At 51.0% G+C, this 12,619-nt stretch overlaps 2 protein-coding genes across 26 annotated transcripts in view; both read right to left on the bottom strand.

Annotated features, from left to right (window-relative positions):
• Nucleotides 1–682, bottom strand: part of DPYSL4 (dihydropyrimidinase like 4) — a 13,508-nt gene extending 12,826 nt beyond the window's left edge. Inside the window, exon 1 of the mRNA XM_042019643.1 lies at nt 323–682. Coding sequence (XP_041875577.1) covers nt 323–649 — 327 coding nt within the window. The 5' untranslated portion in view covers nt 650–682. The remainder of the gene's footprint in view (nt 1–322) is intronic.
• Nucleotides 683–977: 295 nt separating this feature from the next.
• The window catches only part of JAKMIP3 (Janus kinase and microtubule interacting protein 3), a 64,279-nt gene continuing 52,637 nt past the window's right edge, over nt 978–12,619 (bottom strand). For all 25 annotated transcript variants that reach the window (XM_042019607.1, XM_042019612.1, XM_042019604.1 and 22 more), the window contains 2 exons: nt 12,450–12,619; nt 978–2,626 (listed from right to left, as the gene is read on the bottom strand). The exon at nt 12,450–12,619 is cut by the window's right edge and continues 1,163 nt beyond it. The gene's annotated coding sequence lies outside the window, so the exon portion shown is untranslated. The remainder of the gene's footprint in view (nt 2,627–12,449) is intronic.

Raw genomic sequence — 12,619 nt, 5'->3', positions numbered from 1 at the left:
CCCGCCCGCCCCCCCGCGCGCCCGGGGCCGCGGACAGAGACGATCCGGCGGGAGGCGAGCGGAGCCCGGGTGGCGGGGCTGGAGACAGTCGTGTCCCCCGAGAGAAAAGCGGCCGCTCGGCGCCCGCCGACCGCGCCCTGCTCAAACCCGCTCCGCAGGGATGGTCCCAGCGCCCGCTCCCGGCGCGGGGCTCCGCGGGCCGGCGGGACGGGACGGGACGGGAGGACAGCCGGACAGATCCCCGCTCGCCCTCCCGGAGCGGTCTCGGCCGGGCCGGCTCCGAGAGGCGCCCCCGGGCCCTGTCCCGGCGCAGTCCCGTTACCTGCCGGCAGCCGTCGGGCAGCGCAGCCGGAGCGGCGGCTCTCGGGGGCGGCGCGGCCGCGGCGGGGCCGGGATCGGGGCCGGGGTCGGGATCGGGGTCGGGGCTCGGTCCCGCGGCGGGGCTTGGTCCCGGGTGGGTGCCGCGGCGGTGCCCCCCGACGGGTGTCCCTGTTCCGGAGGCAGCGAGCGAGGCGAAGTTCAGCGTCTTGTTGTCGAAGGCATCCTCCACGCTGCAGAACATCCCGCCGCGCTTCTGCCGCGGCCGCGGGCTGCCCGCTCCCAGCCCCGCAAAGCAGGCGGGCAGAGCCTCCTCCTGCCGCCCCGACATGGGCCCGGGACCCCCTGCGCTCCCCGCGCCGCTGCCGCTGAGCTCCCGCAGCCGCTCGCCCTGGGGACGAGAGCCCAGCGCCGCGTTAAGAGGCGCCCAAGGACCCCCCGCCCCTCCCGGTGCCCATCCACCCGTGCCCGTCCCCACGTACGACCGGGAGGTGACATCTCCCAGCGTCTGTGATGGCAGAGACAGCGCGGGGTTGGCTGCCCGGGGATCAGCTGAACGCCCCCCGCCTCAGCCCTCCCGGGCATCTCCTGGTCCCCCAGGGTGGCCGGTGTCACAGTCCAGCTTCCCCATCCCCTCAACCCCAAACCAATTCATCTAATTTGAAGGTTTAAAACAGATCTTTTTAATTAAAAGTTCACAATAATTTATGTATTTTACAAAGGAATAGAAAGTCTCTCGATATATATCATAGGAATCACAATACAAAAATATCTGTAAAATTCTCTAATCAATCGCTCCAGCCCCTGGTTTCGGGCTGTCGGTTGCTGTCGCAGCACTGAACCCAATGTTCTGTGTTTTGGATATGATTCTGGAGTAGGATTAGAGGACACGGGTCATGGCATGCCAGCCAGTGGACCAAAAACCTCCATTTTCTCTGCGTTACATTTTGCATAAGTTTACAATGGTCCCTTTTTATAAACTGTACAGCACATCATACAGGGTTTAATACACATATTCACACGGCGATTTCCTGAGTCGAAGCTAAATCTCTTCCTGTGCACACCCACGCTGCCGGCGAGGGGCGAGGGGCACAGGAGTGCGAAGGAGCCGGCGTCGGTCCAGGGGCATTTTCTCTTCCTGGTCAGGAATTCTGTCCACAAGCCACGTAAGGCACTCAAGGAATCACTGAAGGCTACAGATATTATAGAGCAGAATACTGGAAATAACAGCCACATCCTCCAGCAGCTTGAACAAGAAGTCCACGCGGGTTTGGGGTGAGGGATGGCCCGTGGCACCCTCTCCTCCTGCTGCTGCACCCCCGCACCGGGCACGGAGGGGCTGCAGGAATGCCCCAGATCGGGGCACTGCCCGCCGCGGTCCCGGGGCTTGGAGACTGTGTTTGTAGGAGATGCACAGGAGCCAGAGTGAGGAAGCAGCAGCCGAGACCCGACACAGCTCAGCTCACCGGCGAGGGCGGCCCCGGCTCCAGCCCGGCCCCGAGCCGGGAACAAATTCCTCACAGACCCCGGCGGGATGCGGGCAGCGAGCGGAACCAGCGGGATCCCTTCACGGAGAGTGAGGAGCACATGGATGGCAATCTCCTGTCTGTGCATTTAAACGGAGGAAACAGTTCTGAAAACATTCTTTGAGCCATTTTTTCTTTCCTATGTACAAAACTTCTTACATATTTATAGTGACACATAGATAAGCGCAATCCCTTATTTACACACAGACCTGTCCTGTACAGTTGGCTTTGTACTTAAAACCCCCAGGACTAAGGAAGTTAATCAGAAAACAAACCGATATTTGAGACACACAAACACACCAGGCAAGAGCATGTCCTGAATGAAGAGCCATGAGAAGGACTCAAGACATTTCCTAACGTGCTCTTTGTCACCTCAACCACCACCTGCAGGGCTTCCAGCAAATACAGTCTTTTAAGACATGAAGTATTTCAGTAGAACTCAAAATGGACTCATTTTAGGCGTGAAATGCAGAAGCAAAAACGCAGCTCATCCCAGAATCCCAGCACTGGTATTGGTATCTGGTAGAATTGGAGCTTGTTAAATCAATTCCATGATATAATCATATGTTGATATCAAAATCCACAACCTTGGCCTTGAAGCGTCGCATCCCTCCAGTACAAATACCACACTTCTCTCATCAACTCACTTCCTTCTGTTTCTGCAGCTGAGCTCCTTGTGCTGGGTTAAAACATGGTCGATGTACACGTGCAGGAAGAGGTTGTAGAATTTCAGTATCAAGGGGTTTTCTTCATAGCTTTATAAACTCCAGCAGTGCAGGTACCTACAGAATAAAATAAACACAAGGTTTAACTACAGCTGCGGTCCTCTCCCCTACATGGGATTTTTAATCCCAAAATCTACAACATTTCCATTCCATAGGCTGTGCTGGGTTGTGTTAAGCAGCTCTCTGTTAAGTCTAAGTTGGAGTAGGCTTAGCCAGTTACTGTGTTTTCCCTGAAAAAAAATAGATAATTTATTAAATGTTAAATGTACTGCTTTCTCTAGGCTGTGCCATACATCAAATCATTAATTTTCCTTAAGCAATACTCCCCTAACAGTTTTGGGTAACACTCAGAATATGGTGATGATAGTGATGAATGACGAATTTACAATTTGCCTCATCTGACAAACTCTGGGAGGATGAGTTAAGTACCACGGAGCCAAAATCCACCTCCTCAGGGGAGGAGAGACGGCACGAAGGACGTGGTGCCCGTAGGTGGGAGGGGGCTGCTGCAGCTGCCCTGACCCTTCCCGTGCACCCTCCTTGGACCTGTGTCCGTGTTCTCCATTTCACACTCGGCCACGAGACCAGCGCCAGGCGGAAGGGGAATTCCTGGGACACACACCTGGGAAGCGGAACAGCTCAGCCAGTGCTGGGAAGGAGAGAATCCCCCATTCCTTGTCCCTTCTCCATCCCCTATTCCACGTCTCTTCACCCCCAGACCTTAGCAGCAGCTGAATGCCCCTCCCCAGCGCAGCCCCTGCACTGTGCAGGGAAAGGATTAACCCTTCCCAGCCCGCCCGGCCGGCAGGGCAGAGAATCCCAGACTGGTTTGGGCTGCAAGGGACCTTAAACCTCATCTCGTTCCAACCCCCTGCCAGGTCCTGCAGGTCAGGCGGCTCTTTTGTGTCCCCCCCCCCCCCGCACTCCCGAGGCCTTGAGACAGGGGCTGCGGCTCACAGGTGGACAACAGCACTCCAAGAATTTCAGAAGCAATTCGTGAAAAGAGACCGAGAAGTAAATGACAGAAAAGAAGCCGAGAGTAGACGACACAGGGGTTGTGCAGATGCCGCTCTGCTTTATTCCCCCGCCTGTCACACCGCGCTGGGGTGCCGCGGAGCGCCGAGCGCTCGCCGGGATCGCGGCGCTGCCACCGCCGATGTCGGTCAGCGCTGCCCGGGGCTGGCTGCGGCTGCGGCGCCTCGGCAAAAGGCACAGTGACCACTCCCTCACCCCGCCGCCTCCTGCCAAAGACAGGGGATTGGTCCAGGAAGCTGTAAAAATGGGACAAAAGCATTTCAAAAATGGCAGTGGATGGAGCGCTAATATTTGTGCATCGGAGCATTCAGGGCTTATGGAAAACAGCAGCTTTGCTGAATAGAACGATGCAGGAATGCAACTCCTCAAAGATGATGGATCAAATTTCATGTGAGAAAGGAATCACTGAATCCCAGAATGGTTTGGGTGGGAAGCTTTGACCCCAAAGCCCATCCAGTTCCACCCCCTTCCATGGGCAGGGAATCTTCCACTGTCCCAGGCTGCTTCAGGCCCCCATGTCCAGCCTGGCCCTGAACACTTCCAAGGATCCAGGGGCAGCCACAGCTTCTCCGTGCCAGGGCCTCCCCACCCTCACAGGGAAGAGTTTCTTCTATATATCTAAGCTAAATTTCCCCTGTTTCAGTTTGAATCCATTAGTCCTTGTCCTGTCACTACAGTTCCTGATGAAGAATGATCACCTTCATCAGCACAGCCTCTTACCAAGGCTGCAATGGAAGGAGACACATATTTATCTTTATGTATGTGCATATATATATATATATATATGTATGTTTATATGTTATACCTATCACAAGGGACCATATGGCTGAGGGAGGCACCCAACAGCATCCTGGGCTGCTGGGAAAAGGTGGGATATGTTTGAGGAGTAAGGAAGAGGCACCAAAACCACCAGGAAATACTTGGACTGGCCAAGTTAATGCCTCACTGAGCCCTTCAAGCAGAGCTACCAAGCAGGTGAAGCGATGCTGGAGGTGTCTCTAAGGCAGCTCACCCCTCTCTCCCGAAGAAGAGTCTGCCAGGATGAACCTGAGGTTCTTCATCACCTGCTAAACTTGAATCCCGCCTGGAATCCAGCGTGGGACACACCCTGGGATCCTGCTGCAGCCTGTGAGCTGTCCGTGGGACAATGAATCAGTCCCCTCAGATCCATGCAGTGGGAAAGAGTGGATCAGAGAGCCCTTGCACAAACACCGTGGCCTCAGGGGATGGATCCCACCCTCACCTGGGACCCCACAAGCCCCTTGGACATGGGCATGCAGAATCTCTCGTCTTCCCACTTATGCCCCACGTTGAGAATAAACAGGTGGAATTTCATGCCCATGTAAAGAACAATGGGCCAGACTTGGCTTCCTTGTCTTTTCCCCTTCCTCTCCCACTGGATTCACATGAGGGCATTTATGGCATATTCAACGCCTCTTGTGCACACATATATATTTGCATTGAATACAAATGCAAATAACCCATTGGGACTGACTGCAGGGCAGGGAGGGGGGCCCAGAGAACAGGAAGATGAGAAATCATGAGCAGAATAAAATACAGAGGGGAGTTACCTAACCATTTAAAAACGATGGCCATTTAGTTCCAATAGGTTCCACAGAAAGGTGAACATTTGCTGTCAGGGGAGAAGACAGGGCAGGTCCCTGGGGAGGAGGAAGAAGCTCTTTTTTCTTTTCCCCTTTTCTCCTGGTGAGAAAGAGGAAACTGTGCTGGCTGCAATGAAGCAGCCAAAGATCAGGGTAATACTAGTTACGGATCTTTCCGTACTTACACAAATCTCACCTGCACCCCCAGCTTGGACAAAGTGCACCTTCTTTTTTTAAGATGCTGGTTTTTTAACACCTGCCTTTGTGAGCAGGATGAGGGGGTGAAGACACTCAGGCAAATCTCTACGGAGTGAAAATAATTCTCTGCAGAAATTCAGACTCTTGATTGCATTTCAGGCCACAGTCACATGGTTTTTGTGGCTGGAGGATGGGCTACTAGCCCTGAAAATCTCAGCAATCAGCAGCCCCTCACTGTCCACTTAGTTTGTTACTAAATTCTTCATTTTTAATTTAAGAATTAAGAGGACATCCCAGTGAACATGTCCATGGTGTATTTTTATCCTGTCTATACTGACTTGGAAAATTCTGGGGTTTTCCTGTCTTAAACCAGTCCAATTTACCAGTGGAAGGAGTGTTCCCGACCGTATCCATTTATGCTGACAAACGCTGTGAGCGTACAGCGGCAGAGGAACTACCCACGAGCATAAAAGCATTTCACTTCATTAATATTCATAGCCTGGAATCTGAAACGCTGCTCCTGGGCCCCCTGAAGCTTTTCAGCAGCTCCAGGAGCCTGGGGGGAGGCTGGAGCCGGGCGGGTGATGCTGGGCATCACCGGAGCTGGTGCCCCACTCCCAGCACTGCTCGGCCAGGTCGGGACTGCCAGGGAACAACGACCAGGGACCAACCAGCACAACCATTCCTGTTCACTTTCCTACACAGTCTCATGCCGTGAACAACCCAAGGTGGGGCAGGGCTGTGTTTCTGGCACCGGCATCGCCTCCCGTGCTGGAAGCAGAACCTGGCGGCTCTGGCCCCACAGTCAGGCTCTGCCCATCCTCCCCCCACGGAGACGGGGGATGCTGACACAGGCACACTACAAACTGCTTCTGCTACAGCAGAAAACAGGGCTGCTCCCTCGAGCCTTAATAGCAGGGGTTTAAAAAGCTGTTTCCTTCCACTACAAATCATTTGCTTGTGATAAAATCATGATAGTACTCCTTTTACACACACACACACACACACACGTATATATATATATATATATATATGTGCATAGAAGCCCACAGCATTTTCTTTTCACACTGGATTTTGAAGCAGTGTGTAATAAAAAATGAGAAGAGTATTTAAAATTAAAAATATTTCATGACTCCTACACCACACAGAAAGCAGCATGTGGCAGCATGGCCTTGGTTCTTGTGCTCCCACTAGAACAGGTTAAATACATCTATTTTAATACTGCATTGTTTTTCCAAAAATGCCTGATTCTGCACTGAAAACTGCTTTGCCCTCTAGAAACCTGGTTTAGGTTAATTGCTGGTAACATCCCCTAATGACTGCGGGTGTTTCACCTGGGTACCTGGTGCTTATGAATGAACATGGTACCTTTACATATCTTTTTCATGTAATTGGTAAATCACATTAGAATGCTTTTTAAAAAGAAAACTATTAGAAGCGAGTCATTATGGTGATGGAAAATATGCTATGATAGCTACAAAATATTACTACGTTGTGTTATCTAAAAAAATAGGCAATATCACTAATATTTCCACACATAAATAACATCAAATTGTTTTCCAGCTAAAGAAAATAAGAGAAGAATGAGAAGCTGTGGCTGCTCCTGGCAGTGCCCAAGGCCAGGCTGGACCTTGGGGCTGGGAGCAGCCTGGGACAGTGGGAGGTGTCCCTGCCCATGGCAGGGGTGGCACTGGATGGGCTTTGAGGTCCCTTCCAAACCAAACCAGTCTGGGATTCTACTTGAAAATATTTGTCTTCTATATTAGCAAAAATGGGGATTTTATAAATGTCATTATCAGTTAACCCTTAGAGGGGCAGTGGGTTCATGGCTGGAATCCCTGGTGGAGCACAGGCATCCATCTGCTGCTGCAGCTGGAAGGGCTGGAACGCCCCTGAGGACATAAATCCTTGGGCTGGGAAGTCTCCAGGGGAAGCTGGGATCAGGAATGTCGTGTTTGAGGGGCTTCTGGGAGAACTACAGACAAAGCAGCCATTCAGCTCCACTCCGCCTGGCAGGAATGGATTTTCTGTCCTTTCCGAATGGACCTGCAGAAACCAGAGCAGTTGATGGCATCGGGCACTGCTGGGGCAGGGGCAGGGATGGCATCTGCCCAGGGCTCAGCTCCAGCAGCCCTCCCTGTCCAGACCTGCTCCTGGGTAGGTGTTGCAGATCCACAGAGTCATAGCCCATCTGGAGTTGGAAGCACCCCCAAGGATCATCGAGTCCAACCCCAGGCCCTGCACAGACACCCCAACAATCCCGCCCTGTGCATCCCTGAGAGCGTTGTCCAAACGCTCACAGAGCTCCGGCAGCCTCGGGAACATGATCACTCCCCTTCCCATGACTTCTCCTGGTGCCCTGCAGAACATGTGCTCTGCTGCTAAATTCATGGCCAGGTCTTCCCTGCAGTGTGAAACCAGAATTACACAACACAGTGGGGAACAAGGCACGCCCGGTTCACCTGCTCTGCACATCAGCTCTGCAGGGCCACGCAAACAAATAAAGAAACAGCTCCGAGAGACAGAAGAATCCTAAACTCATCACAGTCTGTGCAGAAGGGTCGCTCCCTGGCACATTTCCTGTTGCAGGCCCCTGGGCTCAGGGGAGGGAGGAGCTGCAGCAATGGCACAGGGACAGTTCAGGGGGGACAGTTCAGGAGGGACAGTTCAGGAGGGACAGTTCAGGAGGGACAGTTCAGGAAGGATCCGTTCAGCAGGATGGATGCCCGGTCAAGCAGAACAGGAGGAGCTGAGGCAGGAAATGCAGGCTGACACCTCAGCCTCCCCTGCACCTGCTCCCGGGAAAGGCATCCCGGGCTGACATCGGGGGGACATCAGCCCTGATGCCACCCCAGAGGAACGCGGGGCCTCTGGGTGACGACACTGCTCCATCCTGCTGGAACATCTTGCTGGTGCCTGGACCACCTCACCACAGTGGCTTTTAGGAAACACAGCTACAGAGAGCCCTCTCAGAATCTGGCACTTTATGAATTTACAGCCGTGAGAATTCTCCCAGTGTGTTTAAGGATGGGAGAAAAGCGGCTTTGATTTGTTGATGTGAGTATTTCACAATCCCCTTCCACGACCATCCCAGCGCTGCCAACGTGCTGCCCCCCCGGCCCCTCCGTGACAGCCTCCTGACACTCCACTCACCAGTTTGCTGTATCCCGGGGGTGTTTACAACATCCTCATTTATAACAAGGAGCAAAGTGCCCCCCGGGGCAATGTGTCTTCAGAAAAAGCCATTGACAGAACAGCATCTCCTCTGTCTGCCTCTACAGATCTGCATGAGGCCAGGACAGTCTTAGTGACTTGGACATGTTCTCCTTCCCTGGGGGAGGTTTCTCTGGGATTTCTGCTGACCTGGAAGTGCAGATATATCACTGGGCACCCCACCCCTCTCCCGTGGCAGGGGCCATTTACACAAACATTAATTTACAAACAGAAGGCATTATTTTTAAAAAGCTAACTTTATAATAGATTTTCCCAGCTAATTAATTCTTCAGGCTAACATTGAGCTTGATAAATTACAAAAATACGTGTCTTTATTATTTGTGAGAGCTCAGCAAGACCCAAATTAAGTGGGAGCACTCTTCAGCTGTGATGAGAACTGAACCTGCTCTGCGCAGGAGTGTTCTAGGGAATGAATGGTGAAATGAATGATTATCTTTAAAACCAGCTTGGTGGAGAAGGCTTTTACCCTGCCAGTCCCAGCTCTGTGCAGGGTCAGGCAGAGTTTTCTTTCTGAGAGCAAGCTGAGGATGGAAGGACACAGGACACCGAATTGCTGCTGCTGCACAAATTTACATTCCAAAAAAGCTCTTCTCTACTTCCCACAGAAAGAGGAACACCCATATAAATGATTCAAGGGAAGGCTGGATGGGGCTTGGAGCAACCTGGGATAGTGGAAGGTGTCCTTGCCCATGGCAGGGGGTGGAATGAGATGACCTTGGAGGCTCCTCCCAACCCAAACCATCCTGGGAATCTGGGATTCTGTGCTGTGTGTGATATCCCCACAGCAACACAGGAATGCGAGTTTTTTAGTTATAGAGAGGATAAAAGGAAGGCTGGTCCCATGTCCTGCCCTCGGAATGAGCCCAGGAAGCACAACCCAAAGTTCCTGCTGTAATAAACCAGACGTTTTGCTTAGAAGCAAAATCCCAGCAGGTCTGTGTCAAAGTGTTTTCCCGTGGGATTTGGCAAAACCATTAAGGAGCAGCCTCTGCACAGCCAGAGATGTCTGGGCTAAGCAGTGGGATGAGTGAGGTCCCAGCCATGCTCAGACCTGGCTGAGGCCGTCCTTCAGCAGCAGCCCCGCACTCCTGCCCCAGGGCCTCCATCTCACCCCGTCTCATCCATAAATTCAGACTGACATTGTCATTTCCATGCACTTCAGTCTGTAACAGCGCCGGAGACAGCGGAGCAGAAACAGCGTGCAAGGAGACACCCCATGCTTTTATACAACCTGACAATTATTAACCCACTGGAAATCTCTTCATTATTGCTGAGCCCAATCCTGCTTTTCATGGAGAGAGAGAAACCCGCAAGATTTACAGCACGGTAAAAGGGAGTCAAAGCTTTTGAGTCAGTCCCTCTGTGCCTTCCCAGGAATGCCTTCGCTCAACGGGAGTCTCCTTGATGGCCTGAATTTCCCCACACTTCACTTTAAACAAGGATGTTTGGGGTCACCGTGCTCAGCAAAGACTTGCCAAATAGCATTCTGATGATAGAGCTCATTGGTGCCCCTGTGCAGGAAGTCATTTCCAGAGTGCCTGAGCACACACACACACACAGGGCTGCTGATGGAGCCTTACAGGGAATTTCAGCTCCAGCAGCTCCCCACCTCTCCTGTGGATCCTTTCTGGAAGGAAGAAAAAAACCTCAAAAACCCCACCCTCTGCTGACAGCCAGAGCACACCAGGAACACAGAACAATTTGCTTACTGTTCACTTGATCAGTATACAAACTCATTTAAAGAAAAGGAATTATCTACAAAACTGAGAGGCTCACAGGGACAGATCCTGCTCCAGTGCTGAAGGAGGTTCCCCTAGGGGAAATGCCCCCATCCCACCACACCTGCTATCCATGGTTAAATAAAAACATCAAGCTCTGAACTCTTTAAACTGGTATTTCTAATTGCTGCCTACAGTAGGAAATACGCTACATATTCTTAATTAAAAATGTTAAGGCCATTTCTAAAGAGAATTTATATTGCTGTAAGAAATACAAGGGTTAGAGGAGGATGGGTCCACCATGAACCTAAAACTGGCTTGCTGCTGGTGACCATCACTGGCATTTTGGGGGAGAAGCATCTCCCCATGACCCCAGAGCACATTCAGCTCCACAGACACCAGTTAAACATGGCAATCTGCTTTTAGAATCATGGAATATAGACTGGCTTGGGTGGGAAGGGACTGCGAAGATCACGTAGCTCCAACCCTCTGCCATGGTCTTCTCCCCATCCTTCTATCACTGGAAAATTTGTCAATAATAATTTAATATTATCAGTGGTTTAATTCTGATTGATGTAATTAAACTGCAATTACATGACTTCTTTTGGTACCAACAGGAAATCTCTACATGGGTCTGAGTGGATCCCGTCCCCCAGACAAGACCCCTGTTCATGGAGGGAGTGTTCCCTTGTCAGGGCATGCATGGGATCATTGGTCATTCCAATCCTCTCTGTGTCAGGCAGCCCAGGGTGACACCTCGTGTGTATTTATCAGAAGGAATTTAGTTCCAGAGGACACTGGGTGGCAGGTGGGCACCGCCTCCTGCCCCTCAGATGCAGCGCTTGCGGACACAGAGGCTCCGAGCTCTCCTTGTTCCCAGCGTGGGGACACACACAGAAATCAAATCTGGGAACAACACTCAGGGGTTCCTTTAGGATTTGATGGAACTGGACTCGTGCTGCTGAATTCCTAAAGTGTTCCAGTACAAGGCATCCCAGTACAAGCTGGTGCATCAAGCACAGCTTTTGCTGATGCAGACCTGGGCTTCAGCACGTTCCAGATGCTATTTCCTTTGAATAAACAAATATCAAATGGAGTTATAATAAATGCTGGGGGTTTTAATTAAACTAAGATAATCAGGGCAAAAAATATGGATGCTCAAGCCTTTTCTATAAATGTAAGAGTTAATATCTATAAAAATTTCTCTTAGGCAACTAACAACTTATTTATTGTTATAAAAAAACTTATTTATTTGGAGACAGGCAAGTGCTACCCAACCCTGTGAGCCTCCAGATTCCAAAATTACACACACACTAAAACACTAAAATACCATCCTAAACCTGCTTGAGACAATAAAATGGCCTGTAAAGCAGCAGTTTCTGGTCCTCCAGGACACACAGTTCCCAGTTCCACCCCACCTCCAGTGGGGTGCCCGTTGATGGGTGCCCCTGGGTGCCCACCACTCCTACCTGGGTGTTGTTCACTTTGACCCACAGGAGAGCTTCACCTTGTAGTGGAATTACAATTTGATGCCTAATTAATACATAAATTTGGCGTGTAAGTAACACTTTTGTAACACATGTGCAACTGCAGCTTCCTCTGCCACTGTCCCCATCGTGTTTATCTGCCAAGTAACTCATTATCAGCACAAATTACAAAAAAAGTGAGTGAAATTGTGAATTAAAATACTTTTCCAATTACTAGTTGTCTTTTCTATGCAAGATGAAAAATATTTTCATCTTTTGCATTTAAAACAAGTATTTTTAAAAGCAGCATGACTGCTTGCTGTCCACACAAATGTGACAAATCTCCCAAAAATTTTGTCTTAAGAGTGACCACTGATCTAAAACATAAAATCAGCATTTGTTATTATATCACACTGAAATTTAACAGCTAAATTACTGCAGTAAAACAGTAATAATTAAATAATGTTTACATAAAGACTCTGGTAATTTCAATACCAAATTCAGTATTTCTTCTGTTATCACCTGAAGCATTTTAACCCAGGTGAGAGACACCAGCAGGTGAAGGAGTTCCAGAGGACACAGAATCCCAGGATAAAGGGGTTTCCAGCTGATCAGCCCATCTTACCTGCCCGGAGCTCTGATCCCTTCCTGCCCCACGCTCCCAGGGAATGGGTGCTGTGGGACCTTGGCCGTGGCTGTCGACAGGACCTTGTTCCTGGCCTTGTTCCTGGCCTTGTTCCTGGCCTCACTCCTGGCCTTGTTCCTGGCCTCGCTCCTGGCCTTGTTCCTGGCCTT

Source organism: Corvus kubaryi, unplaced genomic scaffold, assembly GCF_017639235.1.
Source record: "Corvus kubaryi isolate FWS band 111438036 unplaced genomic scaffold, C.kubaryi_AGA036_p1.0 138, whole genome shotgun sequence".
Lineage (NCBI taxonomy): Eukaryota > Metazoa > Chordata > Aves > Passeriformes > Corvidae > Corvus > Corvus kubaryi.
This window is presented reverse-complemented; position numbering and strand designations above follow the sequence as displayed.